This window comes from Scophthalmus maximus, chromosome 5 (genome assembly GCF_022379125.1).
Source record: "Scophthalmus maximus strain ysfricsl-2021 chromosome 5, ASM2237912v1, whole genome shotgun sequence".
In the NCBI taxonomy this organism is placed as follows: Eukaryota; Metazoa; Chordata; class Actinopteri; order Pleuronectiformes; family Scophthalmidae; genus Scophthalmus; species Scophthalmus maximus.
The window spans coordinates 23282983-23307213 of NC_061519.1; the positions used below are offsets into that span (position 1 = coordinate 23282983).

The 24231-nt window shown below is 43.2% G+C and overlaps 4 protein-coding genes across 11 annotated transcripts in view; 1 reads left to right on the forward strand and 3 right to left on the reverse strand.

Moving 5' to 3' along the window:
- LOC118310963 (microtubule cross-linking factor 1) overlaps window positions 1-6290 on the reverse strand; it is a 54558-nt gene extending 48268 nt beyond the window's left edge. For 2 of the 4 annotated variants that reach the window (XR_004793873.2, XM_035634398.2), the window contains exons 1-3: window positions 4733-6289; window positions 1475-1699; window positions 645-803 (exon numbers count right to left, since the gene is read on the reverse strand). Coding sequence is in view for 3 of the 4 variants with exons in the window: in XM_035634398.2 (XP_035490291.2) it covers window positions 645-803; window positions 1475-1699; window positions 4733-5698 (1350 nt within the window). In the remaining variant the exon portion in view is untranslated. Of the gene's footprint in view, window positions 1-644; window positions 804-1474; window positions 1700-4732 lie in introns of all 4 variants that reach the window. The other 2 variants (XM_035634392.2, XM_035634395.2) reach the window with 2 other exon arrangements.
- A 523-nt stretch (window positions 6291-6813) lies between these two features.
- On the reverse strand, window positions 6814-14687 carry rab12 (RAB12, member RAS oncogene family). Of its 2 annotated transcripts, XM_047331769.1 has the most exons (7): window positions 14255-14687; window positions 12793-12853; window positions 10675-10813; window positions 10346-10435; window positions 10105-10209; window positions 9083-9239; window positions 6814-9006 (listed from the first exon to the last, which is right to left on the reverse strand). In XM_047331769.1, exons 1-6 carry the CDS (start codon window positions 14478-14480, stop codon window positions 9132-9134), a joined length of 729 nt encoding a protein of 242 aa, XP_047187725.1. In that variant the 5' UTR covers window positions 14481-14687; the 3' UTR covers window positions 6814-9006; window positions 9083-9131. The 2 variants fall into 2 exon arrangements, with proteins under 2 accessions (XP_047187725.1, XP_035490293.1); XM_035634400.2 differs by having other exon boundaries at window positions 6814-9239; window positions 14255-14686.
- A 1406-nt stretch (window positions 14688-16093) lies between these two features.
- On the forward strand, window positions 16094-21104 carry napgb (N-ethylmaleimide-sensitive factor attachment protein, gamma b). The gene is made up of 12 exons (XM_035634476.2): window positions 16094-16273; window positions 16461-16528; window positions 17465-17549; window positions 17639-17656; window positions 17759-17789; window positions 17887-17996; window positions 18219-18285; window positions 18374-18444; window positions 18938-19016; window positions 19364-19443; window positions 19673-19802; window positions 19909-21104. The coding sequence occupies exons 1-12, from the start codon at window positions 16218-16220 to the stop codon at window positions 20047-20049; spliced, it is 936 nt and encodes a 311-aa protein (XP_035490369.1). The 5' UTR covers window positions 16094-16217; the 3' UTR covers window positions 20050-21104.
- Window positions 21105-22227: 1123 nt separating this feature from the next.
- The window catches only part of LOC118311009 (piezo-type mechanosensitive ion channel component 2), a 73902-nt gene continuing 71898 nt past the window's right edge, over window positions 22228-24231 (reverse strand). For all 4 annotated transcript variants that reach the window (XM_047332035.1, XM_047332033.1, XM_047332034.1 and 1 more), the window contains one exon: window positions 22228-24029. In XM_047332035.1, coding sequence (XP_047187991.1) covers window positions 23777-24029 — 253 coding nt within the window. In that variant the 3' untranslated portion in view covers window positions 22228-23776. The remainder of the gene's footprint in view (window positions 24030-24231) is intronic.

Genomic DNA, 24231 nt, shown 5'->3' on the forward strand with positions numbered 1-24231 from the left:
AAAGTTCCGTGACAAAAGGGAATAAAAGCAGAGGTGGAAAAAACTTAAAGCCACAGTGTGTAATATTTAGAAGAACTTATTCACAGAAATGGAACATATTGTCCATAACTATGTGTATAATCACACTTCAACAAAGAAGCAATGTTTTTTTCCCCGTAAACTTTGAATGAGTTAAATATAGTAACATGAGGTGGACCCGACCTCCGCGCGAGTCGCCATGTTTGCCACGTCGTGTTGAACACGGTTGTTGCACAAAACGGTCCAGAATACGTCGCATTCGCATTGAATTTTCAGACGCCGCCGGGAACCGGCAAATGGAATCAGCGGTGCGCCACCGTGAAGTGTCCCCTGTCGGCTGCTCAGTTGGTCGCGGTTTGCAACTTTAACAGCAGATGTCGCCGGAAACTGAATCCATTTGGATCTGATTGAGAACAATATGAATGGGAGGTGCGTCTGTACAGCTTTGGCCGCATGTCTTTGGACTGTGGGAGGAAGTGGCCAGAGGAAACCCCACACAGGCACTGACCTGCGATCAGCAAGAACAACAGCGCTAACCACTGCGCCACCTGTACGGACCGCCCGCTCAACATCAACAACTCTACTATCATCACCATGCATTTATCCGAGCGTCGTCGACTCTTTACCTCTCTGGTCCTCTCCAGCTCGTTGTGCAGCGCCTGTTTGGAGATCTCCACCTCGATGATGTTCTGTCTGAGCAGCTCGTTCTCGTCCTCGGCCCGGCTGCGTTTGTCCTCCACGCTCTCCAGCTCGTTGTGCAGACGCACCGACACGTCTTTGGCCACCTGAGATCCAAGAAACAAACACGTGTAGCTATCCACATAATTCAAATAACTGGTGCACGGATAATATCTTATTGTGCTTCCTTTTGACACACATGATGCAGTATTTATATCTGCAGGCTCGCACATGCACACCAACACACACATATAGACATTCCAGGGTTAGATGAGTCTGATACCTGAAATCAAATATCCACTATTGATTTCACCACCAAGTTAACATTGGTTGTGCTGACCTGGTTAGTCAATAACTATGAACTTATAATCTTTTTGGACTGTTGATCTGGCAATTTCAAAACGTTGAACTCTGGAATTCTTTTTCACATTTTCTTTTTTTTTTTTTTACATTTCATAGATTTAAGGGATTATTTATTTCTGTAATCTTACCTAATTTTTTGACTTTAGTTTGCTGCCTTGTGTTTTGAGAACTGCTCTCTACATAGAGATTATTATAAGTTGTATTAACTGATTGAATTTGCCAGTTAGATGTATTGCATACAGGTTCCTGTTGCTTTCCAAAATTCTAAAATTCTTCGGGAATACTTCAAATCTTCTAATATGAGGATTGCAAAATCTAAAAACAGTTACTAGCACAAAGTAGGTGGCAGTCAGCGGTCGCAGCCTAAAGCATACACACTGACAAAAGCAAACACATGCCGCAGTGTCTCACGGACCTTCAGGTCCTGCTCCAGACTGCGGAGCAGCTCCCCGTCCACTTGGCCGGTCTGCGCCACGCGCAGGCTCTTCTGCTCGGCCTTCCGCAGGCGGTACTGCAGGATGCGGCAGTTCTTGTTGGACCGGTCCAGTTCCCTGCGCAGCTCCTGCAGCTGGTAGACCTCCTCCTCCAGGTAGCTGTCCCGCATCTCCTCCATCTCCGCCCGCAGCTCGTCCACTTCATCCTGAGAGACGTGGTGGAGAAAAGATGCCAGAGAAGTGGGGTTTTGTGTGTGTGTGTGTATATATATATATATATACACACACAAACACACAAACACACAAATACGCACACACATATACCATTGTAGATTATGCTAATACCTTCATATGATTACATGAGTTCCAGTAATGCAAGTACTCTTAGTGCTGATGATGTAACATCACTAGTTGGCTCTAAGCATCTTATCTCTTGGATTGGACGCATTCATATTCCCCCAACTCCTATCAACATGAAACATCCCAGTATGGAAAAAAAAAAAAGAATAAGAGATTTCTCTCTACAAGTGAGCAAGGAGGGGGAGGGGGGCCGGGTATCTGCTTGCCCCCTATCCTGGGGAATCAGTTTACTCTGCAGATTTCCCCTGGGTGGATATTCCAAGAGCTTGACTGGCACCTGACGAAAAAGACAATCGGATACTGAAAGGGTGGGAGGGGGGAGAAGAGTGTGTCAATTAATGAAAACTAAATATGTCCTCATTGGGAAAGGCAAAGAGCCCATTGATACCCGGGGGGGGGGTAATGACCTCCTGCGGGGTCAGCCTGAATCGATGTCCAGGTTAAAAGCAGAACCAGGGGCAGAACGGCGTCCTGGGAGCAGGTGTATATTAAGAGAATGTGTTTGTGTATACGAGTCATCAACAGTATTAAGTCTTCTCTTTAACTGTGGTCATCTTTACTGAGTGGTCGCTGGAACTAATTGGGAAAAAAAAGGAAATCAATATTTTTGCTCCTAAGCTCCGGCTGCAATCAAGGCAGAACACCGTCAACTAACAAAGATTCTCATCATGGATTTGTCTGATGATTATTTTCTCGAGTATACGGCTCTTTTCTTATGTCACGGTATCTCACAAGTTCCCCATAAGCGAGTTCTGTCCAACCAACAATCTTAAATAATCCATTTGCTCTTCAACATGACAAAAGAATTCCCGCATCTGAAAATCTGGAGTCAGGAAATAACAAAATGATTCCATCGCCAATGAATTCGCAGATTATTTGTTATCATTTCTGTCAACTAGCTCATTTTTAATAAACTGTTCCAGCTGTAGACACAAAACAAGTCAGCAGAACAAAAAAAAAGTGTTTAATCCCCTGAAAGACGATTCAAGAGGCAAACAGTTTTGAAACTTGATTCATCGTTTAATTAAATGTTAAAAATGTAGCTTCTTCTAGCTTCTTAAATAAAGATTTGCTGCTTTTGGGGTATTTTTGACAGATAAATCTTCTGTCAATTAATCAAAAATGAATAAATATGCTGTAAGTCACAGGATTTGAAAACTTGTGAAACTGAAACAATACATTTCCAAATCTATAACTCAACTGACAGATAAGCTAAATCCAATTACTGTTATTTTATGTTCAAGAGTAAACTGTAAATTTAGGGGTTTAGCGCTGTTTATCCAAATGAAACCTTGCAGTGCACTGGTTTATTCTTAAAAGACTTTAGTGACCAAACAAGTTACTGATTAATTTGAAAGTATTCAGCAGTTTATCCTTTAATAAAAATAATGCTTTTTTTTTTACCCTAATGCGTTTCTGGGCATCGTCGTGTTGGTTTGATGTAGACCTCATGACCTTTGTCACACCACATTTTCTTTTGCTCTTCTCAATCAATAGAAGCGACCAGCACAAATATAATAAAAAAAAAAAAAGTAATACCAGAATAGAATACTAGAATAAAGCAGAGAGGTGTCACACTAGAGAAATAAAAAATAAAAAACTGGCAGCAGTGGCCGGGGACTCCCAGACATTTTGGGACGATGGGGTTGGTGGGGGTGGGGGATGTCGCAGGAGTTCACCTCTGAGACCCGGCTGGCAGCCTGACAGCCAGGCAGCAGGGCGTTTGAACCCTACGCACATGGGACATCTGACTGTTATCATGTCCTGTGGGATAAAGCCATTACAGCGAGAGCCAGCAAAGCTGATTAACTCTCTTGTGTTTTCACCGAGCCAGAGGGAGAGAGAGAGAGAGAGACGGACGGACACACACACACACACACACACACACACACCAGACATGCGTACAATCACGTTTCAAACAATACTCACAATAATAAACAAATAAACCCGTTTCCCATCTGGGGGGAAAGGAAAAAAAAGAAAACTGCAAGAGTGTTTGCCGCATTATCACTTGTCCTCCCCCCGCCCCAACTTATGGGGGTAGCCTACTTGTACACACACTATAGGGGGTTCCTGCATTGAATCTTACATGCAGGATCTTCATGCAAATATAAAACAGTAGCAGGAAAAAACTGAATAAAAACAAGGTCAATTCCTTATTTTTCCTCTAAAACTGCCCATGTTTTGTGTAATGTCAGTACACATGTCATTATCTTTGTGCACATTATCCCCTCTCTTAAAAGTGTTATGTCCACTGCCACAAAGGGAAAGAAATCCATTGTTAAATGTGTGCACCGCTGCATGTGTGCAACCTGTTCTTGATTCTTTCATGACTCCAATCTGCATCCGAAATGCAACAGACAGGAGACAAAGTGCTCAAAAAGAGACGCGTGGTGACTTTGACGGCGAATCGAAATATTAGTAAATATCATTTTAAGAAAGGACGTGAGCAGGGTGAAGCCATCACTAAAGGTCAAATCCACCAGGGATGTTGTCCCGGTAAGGTTAACAAGACGACATGATGATGGACGCAGAGTGATGGGGAGGATGGCAGATGGACAGCTGGCTTCAGATCCTGCTCATTTATTTATTCAGGAGGATTTAGTCTTTCCCTTCAGTGAGCAGGGGGAAGGAAGTTGCTCAAGGACACTTCAAAAAGGAAAAAAGAAAAAAGAAGGGGTGATGCTGAGGAAGGGAACTGGGGACTTTCCTGTGGCGGGACAGTTTTCTTTTGGAACTGAGATTAAATGATGCAGCACAACATCTTTATATCAATTTGAATTGGGCGATTCGTATATGAAGCGCATGCAACCAATATGAAGTCAAACTGCAGCCACCTGCATTGCCTCGATGTACATGTGGAGAGAGCATCGTCTTACCTTGAGGTAGTCGTTTTCGGATCTCAAATCTTCCACTTCCCGCTGCAGCTCGTCCTCGGTCACATCCCTGGCGCCGGGCAGTTTGAATTGTGCGCTTGCTGTTGTTGTTGTTGTTGTTGTTGTTGTTGTTGCTGTGGGTTTCTCCTGCTTGTGTTTCTCTCCGTGCGCCGCCGGAGAGGACTGAGCCTGAGACATGATGCTTCCCTGCGCGGCGGCGGAGGAAGCCTCTGCTGCTGTGCGCAACGGAAGAGGAGCAGCAGCATCAGCATCAGCATCAGCATCATCAGCCGCCGCCGCCGCTCCGGTCGGTTCTGCCCGCAGCGGATTATCGGCTCCCTGCAGATCCCGGTCACTGGAGCCGGTGCCGGACTCCGCGTCGCTGCCGGCCGCCGCCGCCAGCCGCTGCTGCTCGTCCGACAGCGGCTCGGACGGACAGTCCGACAGGTCCGAGCTGCTGTCGGTCTGATGGGCGAGCCGGGCGAGGGGCGCGCCGGTGGGCACGCGGATCGGAGATCCATGCAGGGCGGGGGCCCCCGGGGAGCCCGGGGACCCCGAGGCTAGTTTCCCCTTCTTGCCTTTGGCGAGAACCGGACTGCTGCCGGTGCCGTCCGGCTTGGTGCCGGCGGCTCGGGGCTCGGCTGCCGCCGCGTGCTGAGGCGCCTTCGTGGGCTTTCTCGCGGCAGCAGCAGACTTGGGGCCACTTTTGACGCTGGCCGCTTTCTCTTTGGCCCCGGTGGGGTTGCGCCTGGAGCTGCGGTTCGGATGGGCTGAGGACAGCTGCTGCTGCTGCTGCTGCTGCTTGTGGAGTTTGGGGGAGCGGGGCACGATGGCAGGTGGTCTGGCGGAGCGCGAGTGCGCATCCTTGAGGAAAGGTCTGGCCGGCGAGGGCGCTCGGTTCAGCCGCTTCTTCTCCAACTGGTGGTTCTGCGGCTTGGCGTCGCTGCCGGAGCCATTGGAGCTCTCCATTATACCCGGACGCCGGCAGCGGGAGGGCGAGGGAGCAGGCGATCAATCCACGGCGCCGCGCACAATCTGGGACGAGAGCAGCAGCCAGGTTTCTCCACCTTCTTCCTGCGCATCCTGCGCTATGTGCTGGACGGTGTCGTTGACTACTCCATCCCGTCTGCGGTCAGCAGGTTGTCATGGTAGTCCCCCTCAGAGGAAACGATGCAACCGAAGCGGGGGGATGGCTGGGAGGCGGATGACAGACAGGTTGCATCTGCAGGCTGGTAAGGCTTTAAGTTTGAGGAAGAAAGGAGTCAGTCATCAGCCCTCTGCTTCTTCCTCCTCACGCCGGGGTCTCCATCCCTCTGATCCGCCGGGGCTGTGCGCGCTGAGGCCCCCTCCCCTCGCCGTGTCTCGTACCCCTCTTCTCCCCACTCCTTCCCTACATCTGACATGTAAGATCTGCAATCGCTGCTGCGGTGCGAGGCTCGACGGCCGTGATTTTACTGCGGGTGCGCATGCGCAGCTGCTGCCTCACAAGTAAAACCACAGCAAGCACACCCCTTGTTTTTTCTTCTCTCTCTCTGGGACCAGGTCTGACACGCTGTGGTGCGCATGCCCCTAATGACACACACACACACACACACACACACACACACACACACACACAAAAGGATGCAAAGATGCACTCAGGAGGAACCAGTACTCACCTCGTCCTGTGGAGAATCTTCTGTCAATGCCCCGCATCTAAACGTTCAAATCTGCATTTGGAAGTTAAACGGTCACTTCTAGAGCATCTAATGAAGTTTGGTGCAAAAGAAAAAGTCCACTCGAGATCCTCGGGATCCAACTTTTCGAAAGAGACAGAGTCAGATCAAATTAAAAAAGATCAAATGGTAAATTAGTTTGAGTGCATCGCGTGTACAACCTCTTCGACATGACTCCGATCTGTATCCAAGGGAGACAAAATGTTGATCATTTCTGTCAAAACGGACTTTGGTGACTTACAGCAGCAAAATATAGAAAATGACATGTCCTGGGAAGATTAAAAGAAAAGTCCACTCAAGATCCTCAGATACAACTTTTTGAAAAGACACATGGTCAAAATCATCCCCGTAAAAGTCAAGACCACGGTCTGGTAATAAATATAGATATCTTTAATTTGCATTTCATTAGTCCAAGAATGCCACAAGTTATATAAATACCACAAATCCCCTTTGAAACATGCCGAAACTTTCCAGAGACTTAAAACAGGTTTTAATACAAAGTACAGTCCTTCATCTTAAAGGATACACATGTCAAATAAAAGCTTCTTTTTTTTTTTTATAAATGTATATTTAAAACATAGAGTAGTATAAGGCTTGGCTACTTAAAGGGTTAGTGGTGAATGCTAAAACTCAGGAGAGTGGGGGAGATGAAAGGTTTCATTCCAAAAAAAACAATGTCTGAAGAAAAATCTTCACAACTCTCCAAAAATGAATTTGCTAAATTGAAGATTATTAGTACTCAAAGGTCGTTTGCTGGCTGCGAATCTTTTACTGCGAGAAGTGCCCGGGTGTCAGTGAACGTCTCACGTGTGCAACATTGTTTTCTCTTGGTATGAAACGATTAATTTGTTACAATCTATCAATGTGCCGTTTTAAATCTGCAAAGCTTGTGCTTAACACAAACCTTCAACGAAAAAAAGTTGACCTCGAAAAAGGTCTGTTTATCGGGTCTTTTGAACGATCTCGTCCTTTGCTTGGGCTTCAACTTCAACATGTCCTGACAAGACAGAAACGCCCACAGTGCACACTGCTCATACTGGATAAATTTCCACAAAAAAAGGCGGATGAATAAATGATAACTAATGTCTATCTGAAACAAAGGAGAGCTTAACGTGCAAGTGATGAGATATCCCCAAACTGGTCCACAATAAACTGCCAGATCATAAATTCAAAGCGGTGTGTAACACAAACGTCCCCTTCAAGCCAGATTGTTTTAATGAATATGTTGCCTTATTACTATGATATGTAACTTGAAGTAAATCTGCGATAAAAAGCGGAACAAAACGTGCAGATATGAGCCGTTCAAAGTTTCCTGAGTCATTCAAATACTACACAAACCCCCCACAAAGGGAGACTCGCTCTCTAAACTGTATCTGAATTCAAAGGAAAAAAACATCAAATCAAATATTAGTAACATAACAAAAGAACAAAGGTTTAAACCAACGTGCCTGTGTAGCTTCTTTCTCTCTCTATTGCCTCTGAAAAACCCTGCAACACACACGGAAAACGTCCCGGCGCTGAAAACACCAATCCAACAAAAACACAACATTACCCATCTCTCCTTGCGTCTCCCGCCCACTTTTCGACGGGGATGTGGAAGAGTTCCGAGCGGCCGCCGCCGCAGACCACGTCGACCTTTATTAGTGCTAATCTACAAGTTGTGCACTTTTCTTCTTCCTCCGCAGCTCGACTGGTTGCGATGGATCGTATAGTGCAAAACACGACAGTTTATACAAAGTGTGTATAAACGCGAGAAGAAGAAAAAAAAAAAAAGGCGCTCCGGCCACGTTTAATACATTAAGGCAAAAGGAATACAAGCCGATCACCACCACACAACCACCCACCCACCCACCCACCCACCGCGGGGCCACGGAAACCTGCACTTTTGTCCAGTCATTACAGCAACACACCATATTTACAACATGTGCTTTTTGTCTACCTCAAGTCAACTCGGTAAGAATACTTATTAATTAGAATACAAAACTACTGTACCTAGACCCAGAATTTGACTTAGAACTGAAAGGACATGAGATATCGCTATCCCTTTTTCTGAGAGCTAGAGGATGAAGAGGATTACAGACCATCAGGGGCGACTTAGACTACGTCGAAACGTAGTGTAGAGTATATGCGAGATGCCAAAATACAACAGCGAGAGAACAAGCTGTAAGGGCCCTCGATGATCCCCCTCCCCCCCGTCCGCAGAAAATGTGCAACTGCTACCAGAGGGCTCTCTACCTCGAAGGCACCTGAGGGGGGGGGCACAGCGAGCCGAACAGGTCAAGAGGAATGAGGTAGTCTGGGTCAAGTGTAGACAAGAGAGAGGTGGTGGGAGGTGGGTGATTCACCGGGTCAGAGTGTTAGTGTGGCACGTGTCGTAGTGTACAGCTACAGAACAGGAAGAGAGACGGGGGGAAGATAATACTGCTTGTTGAAGAGGGTCCGTGCATTTTTAAGAGCAGCAGGTCCAATAATTCCAAACTGCTACGGTGTCCTGCCCCCTGGTGGCCAGATTGGTGGTGTGCATGTGTAAGATGAGCGTGTACTGTCAGTGTGTCAGTGTGTCAGTGTGTGTGTGTGTGTGTGTGTGTGTGTGTGTGTGTGTGTGTGTGTGTGTGTGTGTGTGTGTGTGTGTGCGTGTGTGTGTGTGTGTGTGTGTGCGTGTGTGTGTGTAGCATGGGGGACCACTCTCAGCAACAGCGCATGCGAGGTGGGGGCAACTCCGGAGGCACTTCCGGTTCAGGCTGCAGAGACAGGACACTGTTGGAAAGCTCCTTGTTGGGAACTTCCAGAGGCATCTGTTGTATCGGGAATACAAAAAAAAAAAAAATCCGAAAACACCAGGGTTAATATGTATAACATTAAGGCAGCAGTCTACTTTTGTAGATAACAAAGAACAAAAAGCTTCCAACAAGTAAGGGCAGAACAAGAGCAACATTGATACAATTTGCGTATGATAAACATTTTTTTATTTTTTATTCCAAGCATGTTAAATGTTAAACAACAAAACAAATCTAAATAAGCAGTGGATTTTTACAGTGATAACCATTTGTGCTTTCTCAATGGAGATGCAACGATCGATGAAAAATATAATTTTTATAATATTGATGTTAAGCTTTGGCTTCCTTTGTTTGTTTTGTATACATTTCACTTCAATTTGTTCGAAATAAGGAAATAAAGAAAGATCTTTTTTGGTCCCAGCTTCTCCAGTGTGCATTTGCTTCTTCTTTTTTTTTTTTTACCAGTAGGTGAATTTCCACTGCCGGAATTTTGACCAGGGAAGTTTTGTTTTGAAGTCTCTACCTTGTTGGTGATACAAACAGGGACTTTCTGAGGGTTCAGGAACATTCAATGTGGGAAAACTCCCTGATTGGTCTTTGTGAACATGAAGCGGACAAACTTATATTTTCTTTACTTGAACCAAACTACTGGTGAGAAAACACACTTAAAAATTATAATGAAGTTAAAAAAATAAATAATAAAATGTGTTTTACTCAGCTGCGATAATTTTGTCACTTAGACAGAATGCATTAAATGTTATAACACTACTGAACAATGCAGGACAGCGCAGATTGTTGGACCAGGTGCAACTGGAATAACCACAGGCGGCTTATTTCATTCAAGACATTAAAATTCTATTATATAAAGTTATAACACACTGACCTTGCCGAGAATGTCATCCACGAGTTTCAGGAAGATCTCGTCCACATTGAAGTTATCCTTGGCACTGGCTTCGCAGAAGCGCATTCCACTGATTCGAGAGGCGAACTGTGACACGAGGAAAGTGTGAAATTAGAAGAGCAACCGCCTCCTCTGTCAGATGCCTTGATATCTTTACATGTACAGAAAATAAAGATGTGTTCCTGCGATATGACGAATGGCTGCAGTTGTGTGTTGAACCCACCCTCTCGCCCTGCTGTCTGGAGATGATACGATTGGACTCGCAGTCCAGCTTGTTCCCGACCAGGAGGAGCTCTGCTTCCTCCGAGGCATACTGACACAGAACAGAGAGCGGAGGGGAGACATGTAAGGAATATCATCTGTTTCATACAGGCCTTACAAAATCACAGCAATGAAATCTGTTCCGCATATCGACACCCTGAAAACTGGCTGTACAGAGTAGCAATTAAAGAGGAGCGTCACAAAAATGGCACATGGGTTGTTATTTATAATTAAATCTTACTCACGGGTTTGTCAACAATGTCATGCAGCGTTACAACTGTGTTCGTTTACCTTGTCTATCATTTTCATCCACTTGGGGAGGTCGTCAAAGGTCTCCTGCTTCGTGATGTCGTACACCAGCACTATTCCCTTGGCGCCTCTGTAGTAGGCGGACGTGATGCTGTTGAACCTCTCCTGACCAGCCGTGTCCCTGGATACAAGAAAACCAAACCTGATACAATCAATAACAAAGACTTTTATCATTTATCAGTGTCTTTAATATTTTTAGATTCACCAAAACAACAGTTGACCGATTTCAGTTGTTCTTTTTTCAACAAGGATGAACGTGACTGATCGGCTCATATGAAAAATAAATTTGTATCTTTATTATGTTCTAGTGAATTAGACCACTTAGATGTAATCAATCAACAAATAGGGAAAGAAGAATCATCTTTTAGCAGCCACAGATTTATTCATATTTCATTTTTTAAACGTTGATTCTCTTCATCTGCACCCATATCGTCATCTTCATCATAATCATCATCATCATCCTCATCAACATCTAGCTATGCAAAATAGAAATCTGAAGAATTTAGTTTGTTGATAATCTGAGGAAAGATGACACGTCACGTGCAGTTATTAAATGATTTATGACTCTGTAATTGATTTACTCAGCAATTATCACCAGTGCATAAACATCTGATAAATGTCTTTTAACATACTGTAAAGTAGCTGCAAGCTAATGTAAGTGTGCATTAATGTTTTTGTCAACTAAAGTCACTCTTTTAGGCAGAGTAAGTCGAGGTTGATATATAAATAGACAATTATTAACAATAAAGTAAACACAGTTATAGTAGAAGTCAATGTATAATTGTTGAAAATTACATGCCTTAAAACTAAAATGTAAATTACAGCTTCATTATAGGTTGCTGTAAACAATTTATCAAATGTTTCGATCTTACAAATGCTAAAAGTGCAACAATCAACTTAATGGATAGGACATAGACATTTTTAAATTAGATTGACTTTAACTGAATATGTGAATTTATGGAAATGAATTCTCAATTTAAAAAATGACATTTTTAAATGTATATGCAGACAATTGTGTTAGGTTGTGTTATGAATCAGCCGATCATCTGTGTTAGCAGCAGCATAACAAGCAGTTTGAGCTGTACTCTCACAGTGCAGTGTTACTGTACCTTTCAGCCGGCTAGTCCCCGTTCACCCTGTGAGTCACAGTCAGGCTTATGAGCAGGAGAGCGGACAGAGACACAGCAGCACAATGGCAGCGTTAGGTAAGGCCGGGGGGCTCGGCAGTGATGGAGCTTGATGGGAGCAGTTTCGACGTGAGAGACGAGACAGTAAAGACACACTGAGGGCGGGACGGGGGTACACGCCAGATGTGGCGTGGAGGTGGGAGGTGGACGAGGAGGGGGGGTGTTAGTGAAGAGGTCAGATGTGTTAGTGAAACAAGCAACGGAGTTCCCCCACATTTTAGCCCAACACTGTCACACAAAGGCAGATATACTGGTGCAAGATCAATGGATGTTTTCAAAATGTAATTATGGCCTAGTTAAAGTCATAAGACACATTCAAAGACAAAGTCAAATAACATCATCTCTGTCACTGGTGGTCTATTTTAACAATAATACCATCCACGACTCTTCAGAATTGCTGTACACATCTCAGGGATTTTTAAAAATAAAGTATTAGAATTATAAAGTGATTCAAAAATGAACAATAACAGTGCATGTCTCCAGTGACCAACGCCCTGACTATTAGCTGACATTTTTTTAAGCATCAGATATTCACCACTAACTGAATGTCACGGAAACCAGAAGAGGAATTTATTTCTGAAAAGTTTGGGAACCCATGATTTGGCAAACCGTCACTGATATTAATGGGCTGGACAAAAACTGAACATCATGAAAGTGGGATTTATTACACACGATTATGAGTGTTTTTGGAAAATGTTTAACCTGCTTTGAAAAGTTGAGATGCAACCAGAGAGTTGCAGTAGTTTTTATTTTGTTAGTTTCTTTGCAGCATGCTAGGACAGAGGAAGCACTCCGTGATAGGACAGAGGAAACATACAATAAGAAGGACAGAGGAAACCCTCCATGATAGGAGAGAGGAAATGCACAATGTGGAGGAATAAAGGAACTGGAGACTTGTGTCCAAATCACTCACCATATCTGTAGTCGGATCTTCTTCCCTCTCAGCTCGACCGACTTGATTTTGAAGTCCACTCCTGTGACGGAAAATCAAAAACAACACATGAGAATGCACAAACGGACTCTTCTCGTCTTTACATTAAAGGCTCGTGACTCCTTAAATCCTACTTTAATTTGTGAATAGTAGGTTTCTTTGTGTAAAAGCTGTGCATGCTCACAGCAATGTCCCATTAAAACGAGGATGTTACAAAATTAGACAACAACGTTTTTCCGCCAGACTTGAGAGGTTGCCGGACCGCTGCCTCTGCGGTATCTGTGATCAAGAGGGGGAACAATATTTGTGTGAGCACACGACAGGGCAACAAAATGGAGCGGCTGCCGCAGCAGCTGCCTGTGTGCGACTCTATTTTGGGCTCGGACACTATGGCTGGCTGCTCAAGTAATGAGCAAACAACTCTTCCAATCCTCTAACTAATTTCTAGTAAAGCTCTTGTACCCTCTGTGTAAAAATATGTATCCACCGATTCTTTACAAAACATAACTTAACTTTGTCTTTATTGATTTGCCAATGTCAACTCCACGTAATCCATTTGCCTCAGCGACATTTTCTGTTATTTTCACACACGACATCAAACCATTTGGTTACAGATTTAATTTCTAGTGCCGTTTACTTCTGAAAGATTACTTCAGAGCAGAAGAGATGAATATTTCGTTTATCCAATAAATATTATTATTGACAGACAGCACTCATTTTGTTTAGCGTTAACCGGTTGCGCCTGTTTTTCATTTGTGTTCTTGAAATATGAAATCATCATTACATTAATGTAATAATTTAAATTAATATTATTATAAATAATGGACTATTTCCAATCTCACTTGCATTTGATCTGTGCCTCATAGTGTGAGTGCGTATCTTTTTCTTTTCTTAAAATAGTTTTGTTTACAATTTCATTAGTGTTGATATCTGTCTATGTTGTATGTTTATGTTGATATCTATATTTAAGGTATACATTTATCATAATTTCAGCCTGTCAATCGAATTTACCATGCTGAACCTGTTGTTGACCTCTGTATTTTTGCAGCTATTCTGTTCCAACTTTGCAATATCAAAAAAAAATATATATATAACAATTCAGTGTTAGATGCCTACGTCCTGCTTCTATAAGTCTAAAGTATAGAACAAACCTCGCATCACAATGTCAAGCCTCAAACGTGGGGGGAAACATTTCATAGTAACACACAGTCCAGTCGCCGGGACAGTTTCGTTGTTGTACAGTAGTGGGATTTAAATATCAAGTAACAGCTGGTGGTGCAACCTCTGTTCCGTCCCACCACACAGAGAGGTAGTGAGGCATCTTGTTCACCACGTCCTATCCTCCCGTCCAGCAAGTAGACGGAGCCCTGCTGCTGCTGCTGCTGCACCGCAACACAGAAGTTGACAAATGCTTGTCCCAGTTAAAAGCGCCTCCCGTCCTCACCTACGGTCGACTTGCAGGCTTCGCAGAACGTGTCGTCCGTGTATCTCTCCATGAGGCTGGTTTTGCCGACGCCGCGGGAGCCGATGATGATGATCTGCAGTTTGAAGTCGGCGGGTCGGGGAGGCATCTTCCTGCGGCGCGACTGTGCGCCCAGAGCCGGGGACGAGCTCGCGGAGCCCCCGCCACCTCCGGCGGCCCTCCGCGGGATGTCATATCTGGGATCCATCAGTAGTTCCACATTTGTGTCGACGAGGTGGGGGAAACAAAAACAGGCGAACGCGCCAATTAAGCTGTTACACAACCGGAAGGCCGAGCCGCGTCCTACTCTGTTTCGTCTCCGCGGAAGTTTGTGAAAGTTTGTCGCTCGCCGACAGTTGTTGTTGTTCAGCCATTAGACACCGGAGCTGCCGTGACGTCATTTCCGTTTCCGCCGCAAATTATTTTATGATTTTTTTTAAATTTGCCTTTATTTCATTATTATTACTGATTATAACAACAGCAATAATAATAATAATGACAATAATATATTAATTTATTAATTAATTCATTCATTCATATATTTATTTTTATTTTACCAGACTAGCTCTGATAGAAGAAAAAAATGATTGTAATAGAAAACTGTAAATCACAGCTCATCACTTCTGGAAAGATAAGCTAAGATAAGATATACCTTTATTCGTATCATAATGGGGAAATTTGGTCGTTACAGCAGCCTAGTGGACAGAAAATAGCAGAAATAGAAGAATAGAAAGAAATTTTAAGATTTTTTTAAAGCAGTATGTATGTTCAAAGTATAACAAAATAGAAAAATACAAATACTATGTACAGAGCAGTAGCAATAGTTGCACATGGAGAATAAATATAAATATTTCTGTGTGTTTGTGTGTGTGTGTGTGTGTGTGTGTGTTCTGGCCAACAGTCAATTCTCTGTTCACAAATTACTCTCTTCATTAGTTTTGCACAACACTGACAGTTGAAACAGGAAAGTCACAACGTTTCATTACACTATATTTACATTTACTAAACTACAGCTGCACAACATTCACTCTGGTGCAGCACGTATTATTCAAACCATGTCCTGAAGTCACACATCACTGCAGCAAAATGAAACCGTTAAACCACTGGAGTTCAGCAAAAGCAACGTTTCGTAGGGGAAGAATAAGTACAAGTCAAGAAAGTACAATATCCAATATCTTAACGCTGTTCTTGAATGCAGTACTTATATTGTATGTAGTGTATGTACCCACTGATCTCAAACAAAATATCAATTGAATCATAAGTTGTAAACTATTGTGAGTATACATGTATCACTCACAGTTTAGACAACTGAAACTGCATATGCATCAGAGTTAAGTAAGAGCCCATTTTGCATCTGAAATCTCTGGACAGTGAGATCATGCATGAGCATGCAGATAATGAAAATGAAAGAAGAAGAAATGGTCACTAATCAGCATGCAATTAGAGAAGCAAATAATAGGACATTCAAAGCTATGATAAGGATAATATTAATGTTAATATGGAGTAAATGAGACAAGATTGAATTGCTGCTCTGCATACAGAGCAGAAGCACAGTCTAGACATAAAAAGCAGTGGGCCGCATGGAACAACATGAATCACTGCCACAATAAAAGCAAAGCCGCAATAAAATATATCCAGGCACTGTAAAAGATTTTTTTTAAAGTCCTTTCAAATAACAAATGTATTTATTTATGAACTCCACCATTACAAAGCTCAAATTAATAACATACACCCAGGGTTCCTGTCCAGCCGTGTTTATTTATGCGCGGTGTCGTCGAATATTGTTTGGTCCTCGGCGGCGCCCGTAGCCTGCGACATCGCGTGACGTCGCGGGCGGAGGAGAGGAGGAAGAGGAGGAGTTCATAATCCAAACACCGAGGCAACAACATCCACAGCGATTTACTGCCGACAAAGTCCCCGGTATCCCGTCGACTCACCCGACACCATGGCTGCCCAGAAGATAAACGAGGCCCACGAGCACATGGCCAAAGCGGAGAAATGGTGAGTTAACGCACAGAAAACGCGCGTTGTGTCATTTGCTCGCGTTAGCTTGTTTAGCATGCTTAGCATAACGGCTATAATGCGACGTATACAGTCAAGTGCAGTAGCTCCTACATGTTTTTTTTCCCGTGCTGCGATTTGCATCTGCAGACGTTTTGCATTGTGTAAAAAAAATGTGTTTTTGTAGCTTGAAGACGAGTCTGACGAAGTGGAAGCCGGATTTCGACAGTGCTGCATCAGAATACGCCAAAGCAGGTAACAACCTCAAATCAATATGAATCCTAATGTCAATGCTAATTTTATGTAACACAAACAGCTGCAACAGGTAGAAGGTAAACCCGTTATCTATCTTCTCTGTGGATTAAGACAAAATCAAATCGAAATAAAAACCATAAGACACGTTACAGTCGTCACATGCAGACTCAGCTTTGACACGGAGCCAGAAAATTTTGCCCAATGTCTCACTTGTATTTCCCACCCACTATTTAATCATTCTTCCCAGAATGTGTTTATTATGATGAAATCTTAATCGATCGTTTCATTCATCCAATCTTTTTCCTGTGGGATGATTCTTCCAGCTTTGCAAAATGAGTCAACTGAGCAAGACCAACTTTAAACGAAAATATTGAATTTGCTATTTTTTCATATTGTTAATCATTGTTTTGTCACAGAGGAGTATCTCATGTCAGCTCAATTTTCCCTTTATATATATATAAATATATTGAATCCATTTAGAGGTGCACCAGTTAATCGATTAATCGATTAGTGGTCGAGTACTAAATTAATCGCCAACTATTTTTATAATTGATTAATCTATTTAAGTATTTTTGATGACACAAATGTCAAAATTCTCTGATTTCAGCTTCTTGAATGGATATTTAATTGAATATTTTCTGGTTTCTTTGCTCCTCTTTGACAGTTAACTAAATATCTGTGGTGTGTGGACAAAAACAAAACATCATCTCAGCGTTTATGAAACACGATTGACACTTTTCACCATTGTATGGACCAAACAACGAATCGATTAATCGATAAAATAATCGACAGATTAATCGATAATGAAAAGAATAGTTAGTTGCAGCCCTTAATACATTTCCCCCAAGCCCTTATGATTTTTTTCACCAATCAATATTATTCTAAACAGACGTCCCTCTTTTTACTTGGCACTAACTGTCTGCCTCCTGTTTTCAGCTGTGTGCTTCAAGAATGCCAAGCAGTATGACCAAGCAAAGGATGCTTACCTGAAGGAAGCTGAATATCACACGGAGAACAAGACGTATCCTCTCTGTGCTCTCTCTTCCGTCCCATGACGAGTTGTTGTTGTTGTATGAGCCAGTTTCTCTTTTTCCTTAACTCGCCCATCAGGCTTTTTCACGCTGCAAAGTAAGTATCTTGCGTCAATAACCTCGATACTGAGACACAGTAGCAATCTTGTGGCAACAACTTGTTTTATTTGAACGCCTCCTCCTCTTCTTTATTCCTCAGGGCGATTGAACAGGCTGGTATGATGATGAAGGTGAGTACGGCCACTGTTGGCATCGCTGAGGTTGATTTAACGGCTGTCAGGCGGTGGTAATGAGTCTGCAGCAGAATTTGTGTTTGCACTGCGACAGGAGCAAAAGAAGATGCCCGAGGCCATCCAGTACATAGAGAAAGCCTGCATGATGTACATGGAGAACGGGACTCCTGACACGGCAGCAATGGCTCTGGACAGAGCTGGAAAGTAAAAATACCTTCATATGTTCCCACTTAATGGCATTAGAACAAAGTTAAATCAAAGAGCTGTTAACACAACAAGCGCACAGATTTTGTTGGTTTATTATGAGGAGACACAATAGCTTTTATTGTATGGATGAATATGAGTTTGCAGTTTTGAGAATAGCTTGAGAGTTCAGTGCTTGACGCCGCGGGAGCCGATGATGAAAACCACGTTTTTTCTCCTCAGACTCATAGAGCCTTTAAACCTTGAGAAAGCCGTGGACCTGTATCAGAAGGCAGCCGGTGTGTACGAGGTAACAATGACCTGCTTAATCTTATTTACTGTTGTGTATTTTAAAATTTTATTTAGTTCAAAAACATCTTTGTTTTCCCTCACGTTAGAATGAAGACCGCCTGCGTCAGGCCGTCGAACTGCTGGGCAAAGCTTCCAGACTTCTGGTCAGGTTAAGAAGGTAACGGACATGAAGGGGGGTGGGGGATATTGATCACCTGTGCTGGCTAATATCAGGCGGTTGTTTCAGTTACAGCTGTTTTTTGTGTTGCTGATGTAGAAAATCTGAGTTAGCCCAGAACTTAAGTTGATAAATCTCACATGACAAAAGGTATTTGGGATGATGAGCTTGTTATTGTCAATGTCATGGTGAAGATTTTTACAGGTTTAGATTTTGTTTTATGTGCCATTCAATTTTTTAAATTTAAATAATTGTTAAATTTTATATATACAACATCAACAAAAAACATATTTTAATGAGTTATGTTCCATCAGTGTGCAGGGTGAGTATAATTATAATACAATTAAGATTAGACATCCCTTGTGTCTGTTCTATCTTCTTTAATAGTATTAAATTCACATATTTAGTTTCAGATATCTTCTCCGTATGATCCTGTCGAACAGCAGCACCTGGTCCTCCTCGCTCCTCACCCTGTTCTCGTCTTCCTGACCAGGTTGGACGACGCAGCGGTCGCTATGCAGAAAGAGAAGAACATGTACAAAGAGATCGAGAACTTCCCCATGTGCTTCAAGGTGAGTTGCTTTGCCGCTTTTAAAATTCACCATGCACATTAATCAAAACTGAATGTGTTACTGCAGTCGGTTAGAATGCAATTGAGATAAGATCAGCAGGTGATACTGTACAGGTTGATCACCGCCAGTGTAGTCTAAGTCTCTTGGCTTGTCATTGTACCACAGCAGAGAGATTAAAAATGCTTTTGTGACGTTGTTAATAAAACAGACCGTTGACCAGAGCGTCATCAAGACTCAACCAGGATGTGTCAACCAGACGTTAAAGGGCCCTGACCTCTGACCTTCTATGGATAGAGACAAGACAAGAGATCAAGACTGATGTTGGTGTGTTTTTCCTCATTCTCTAGAAAACAACTGCCCAAGTGCTTATTCACCTGCACAGAGGAGACTTCGTAGCAGCTGATAAATGTGTCCGAGAAAGTTACAGGTATGAGAAATATGATATATATTTCATTACCATCTGTAATGTATTGCTGCTAAAAGGAGCGGACATTTCCTTGAGCAAGCGAAAAGGGTTGATCTTTAGAAATTAAATCCGTGAAACACTTTTTTGAAATGCTCTTGACTTTGTCAACCTCACGTTCCCTGTGTGAACCCTGCTGCCATTTTTGCACTGAGGGTCATTACATTAAATTGCTGCTTGATCTCTCCGCCAGTCTGCCCGGCTACAGCGGAAGCGAAGACTGCATTGCCATGGAGACGCTACTGCAGGGCTACGACGAGCAGGACGAGGACCAGGTCTACCGCGTGTGCAACTCCCCTCTACTGAAATACATGGACAACGACGTGAGTACTGCCCACACGTACTGTAGTCATAAAATAAGTGTTGTTTATGTTTTCAAAAAAAAGATCTGAGATCTGATGAAGCACTTCCCTTTCCACTGTCCTACAGTATGCCAAGCTGGCCATTTCCCTGAGGGTACCCGGAGGAGGAGGAAAGAAGAAGAAGGCTCCAGCTGCTCCACAGGGTGGCGCTAGTGGGGCACCGGCAGCCGCCGAAGAGGAGGATGACTACGAGGGCGGACTGTGTTAGCCTTCAGCCTCCAGTCGACGCTACCCATCTGCTGCTCCACCACCATCACCACCACAACTCCTCCCTCTGTGTATGAGTTTTAAAAAAAACAAACAACCATGACAAACCCAGATAGGCGACTGTTTTGATCCTTATTGTGCAAAAAAATATTAAGAAAATGACAAACTCCAACAGTTACAGTAGATGTTGTAGAAGAGTCGAGTCAAATCAGCCTTTTTAATTTGTTTTCTTTGTGCTGGATCCTCGGTGTAACAAATAAGATTATAAATCAATGTTCAGTAATGTATGAAAGCCTGTTGTATGTAAATGTTCTATTGTTTCTCGTCTCTATGGAGCTGTACATGTTTGCTGTTATCGTTTGTGGGTAGGTTACTATAGGTATATCGAAATTAAGAAATGCTCTAATGAATATGTGCAGTACATCCATAAATGTATAGGTGTTTTATTTGTGTAAAAATAATTATTAAATATATTTAATTCAGTATTGATGGCTGCGGCCTTTCGGAAATGTACTGGAACAATATGCAATTAATCTGTTGATGCATGTTTGGAACAATGAAATGTTGAATCAAAAGTCAATGCTACGATGAATTTGTGACTATTAATGCTTCAAAATGAATATGATTATTTGCAACATAAGCGCTTATACGAGTTATTCAACAACTCCTGATGACGCAGCATTTAGCGAATCGTAGACCAAATGCCATGGCTGTGTCTTAATTACAATATCCATAATAACATGAAAAAAGGGACTATATGCAGTGGTGTTCAGTGCATTTTGCCCATTGATTTCCTTTTTAATGTTGAATTTGTGCATCTACCTTATTGCTCATACTGTAAATGTGAAAGCCCTCTATACAGTTAGGAGAAGATGATTTACATGTCAGGTGAAAAATGTTCCGATATAACTATAATAGTATCAAAGGGATTGTTTACATTTTTTTAATTTATCCTGTTGCCCACCTCTTATATATATACATACACTCTATCTATTCCTCAAAAGCAGATCTCTAAACTTTGCACAAACATCAATAAAACATTTCCGTTGTGTGGCATTTTATGGTCCCTGTACATTTTTCTCGAAAGAGTGAGCAGACAACAGATTTTCCACATCAGTGAGAATCAGTGGCGGCTCCATGTCTACACAGAACTGACCCCTGACGGACATGTAATGACTGTGTAGCTTCCTAAGACCTATTTATCTTTGATGAGGCTAATGCTGTATCCCCCCCCCTCCCCTCCAGTTAAGCGATATTGAATGTGCACAAATTCACGCGTCTTTTTTCTGCTTCCCTTCCCGTTGTGAATGGCAGCAGTGCATCTGTGCATTAGCAGGAACGAACGCCGGACGCAAGAGTGCACATCGGTGTACAGTAAGCAGGGGGGAAATAAAACTGAACTGAACTATGTGGGTTTACCAATCCAAACAAAGTGCTGCACCATTCACAACATGTGTTAGAGCACTTATTATTAGTGTTACTGTTATGAAATGCAATTTTTTAAAATATCTAAACAAAAATAGAAGGGGGGGAGATGTTCAACTGTACTGAAGTTGCATTACATTGTATAGGATGCTAAAATCAAAATAAATGACATGCATCGCAGGGGCGATGTTCACCCTGAGCATGCTGCATTTCTAACTAACGATTAGTTTCATTATCGATTAATCTGTCAATTATTTTCCAGAGTAATTGATTAGTTGTTTGGCCGATGAAATGTCATAAAATTGTGAAAAATTAAGATTGTGTCTCCCAAATCCCAAGATGATGTTCAGCTTCCCGTCATAGAGGAGCAAAGAAACCAGAAAATATTCACATTTAAGAAGCTGAAATCAGAGAATGTCGGAGAATTTCCCGTAAAAACTACATTTGTTTAAACGATAATCAAAATAGTTGGCAATTAATTCAATAATCGATCCATTTATTCTATTCGAGCGACCTGTTGCAGCTCTAATCCTAACCTTTTTATATTGTAATAGTGCCATTTTGTCTTGGTTTTCTAAATGAGCTGCACGCACGCACGCACGCACGCACACACACACACACACACACACACAGATGCAGAAGTTCTTGTGTGTGGTGTCGTCTTCCAACCAGAGGGTCCCGGGTTGTTTTCTATCCAATTCCTGTTGAAAACTCAGGATTTCCACAGGCAATAACAGTATCTGAAGACAACGACTCAACCTTTCCAGATGTTTTATTCGCAGACCTCTGGACCTCTATAATACCACATTGCCTTAACATACAGGTAACAATTTCACATTTCATTCCTCCTCCTCCTCCCCTTCTCCTTAAACTTGAATGTACACATAATGAAAATTAATAATGAAGTTTCTCTTTCATGCTACAGTGTCCTCTAATGCATAGATTGGACCAAAGGGCGTCAATGTTTCAGCCCTTTCACGTGAGGAGTCGCTTTTTTTTTTTCTTTTAATCATTTTATCATTTCTTCCCCGATGACTGAATGCACAGCTGTGGGCGCCACAGTGTTCGTGAGTGTGAATGTTAAAAACAGCCAGAGGTTCACAGGTGATGTGCAAGAGTCTACTCCCTGATGCACGTTACCCTGATTCAGAAACAGCCCTCTGCTGGTTTCGACTCGAGCCAAACCCGCCGGATGACCCGGAACATGGGTGATTGGCAATTAATCTCATTCTGTGTGAGGGGGGGGGAAAAAACGCGTCCACAGCGAAAAAAAATGTGCTGTCTCGACGCAGCCTCACACGGCGTCCCCTTGTGCGTCCCCTTGTGCGTCCTCTGCCATCTGAACACCGTCCACATTAAGCTTCATGCCATTTAAACAGTTCTCGACTTTTTCTCCGACCTCGCATTCTTTTTTCGAAGCCGTCAAAGCCTACACGATGTGACATAGAACACGTACAATTATCTGTGAAAACAGCTCTTCCTGAGAAAGATATGGAGTTCATAAGAGTTTCAGTTCGTCTCGTACAAACAAAATACGGCGAGGAAAGACTGTCCGACGCCTTCTGTGTCGCGTCTCTGCGGAGGTTCCCGCGTGGCCTCGGATGTTTTGAAAAAAAACAAACGGGGAAAAAAAAGTGGGGGGAGATGAGAGCTCGGTACTGCACAGTCCCACAATCAAAGTGTTCCAGTTGGGGAAAATACAAGATTGTGCTCATGTGGTCATTATTGTGCACGTTACATTATGGTGGGAAGCCCTTGAAGTGTAGTGTGGCAGCCAGCTCGCGCTTCTCTCCGCCCGCTGCGCTATTGTGAAAATGTAAGACGGCAGGCGCGAGGAGCAGCGAGGTGTTTTTTTCTTCTCTTTTTTAAATATATATATAAATCTAACCTTTTATATTAGGGATAAGACTTTTTCATAACTTGGGCAAAATTGTGCCCCAAAAAAGGAATGGTCCATCTCCATCCGAACCAAGCCGGGTTCTGCGAGACAAATAAAGCACCGGCAAATTTTGTGCTCAATTCTTGGTGAATACGACTGCAATTTGTTGCTGTTTTTCTTCAGTTGAGTTGTAAAAAAATACCAGTTCATAACGCAAAAGAGTGTTTCTGTGTGGAGCCAACGCTGCGTCCCCGCCCTCAGAGCTGCGTTGAGCGGGACAGACGCGGCCCTCGGCTGCTTCGTGCTCCCTCAGCTGGCACGCGGGCTGAGACAGCGGCTCGCGCCGCCCAGCATCACCGAAAGGAAAGCCTTCATTAATTGAACGTCCCCCCGTCCCCCCGTCGTCGCCCCCCGCCCCCCCCCATCACTGAGTTTTCTCCCGGGTCCACTTGATCATAGTCTCTGGCGAGCGGTAGAGGAAGATGAGTTTGGCGTACATGTCCTCCTCCAGGTCCAGCTCCCCCGTCTCCCGCACCAGGAAGATGTCGGTGCACAGCTTGAGGATGCGGTCCACGTTGGGCAGCTCCTCGAACATGATGGTGTGGGAAATGCCGCTGAAGAACTCGCGCACGAACTTGCCGATGACCAGAACGACCGAGGCGTACAGGCCCATGATCCTGGACAGGGGAGGGAGGAAGGAAATGTTCAGTTGGTAGGTGGAAGGAGAAAAGTACTGTAATATACGAGTATGACTTTGACATCTCTGCATCATAGCTCACAGCACGAGGGATTATTTTGGTGTGTCGGCCTGCTCCCCTATCCTGTAAATCCTACAAGACCCCTCAGATTTATCTATAAACGACTGTTTCACACGTCAAA

What these genes read in the sequence shown, in the direction of transcription:
- napgb (XM_035634476.2), top strand. Translation starts at nt 16,218, where the DNA reads ATGGCTGCCCAGAAGATAAACGAGGCCCACGAGCACATGGCCAAAGCG. An exon ending in GCTCTGGACAGAGCTGGAAA is followed by an intron (nt 17,997 to 18,218) that starts GTAAAAATACCT and finishes TTTTCTCCTCAG; the next exon opens with ACTCATAGAGCCTTTAAACC. An exon ending in AGGCAGCCGGTGTGTACGAG is followed by an intron (nt 18,286 to 18,373) that starts GTAACAATGACC and finishes CCCTCACGTTAG; the next exon opens with AATGAAGACCGCCTGCGTCA.
- rab12 (XM_047331769.1), bottom strand. Translation starts at nt 14,480, where the DNA reads ATGGATCCCAGATATGACATCCCGCGGAGGGCCGCCGGAGGTGGCGGG. An exon ending in AAGATCCGACTACAGATATG is followed by an intron (nt 10,814 to 12,792) that starts GTGAGTGATTTG and finishes TCTTGTATCCAG; the next exon opens with GGACACGGCTGGTCAGGAGA. An exon ending in CCAGACAGCAGGGCGAGAGG is followed by an intron (nt 10,210 to 10,345) that starts GTGGGTTCAACA and finishes CTCGTGTCACAG; the next exon opens with TTCGCCTCTCGAATCAGTGG.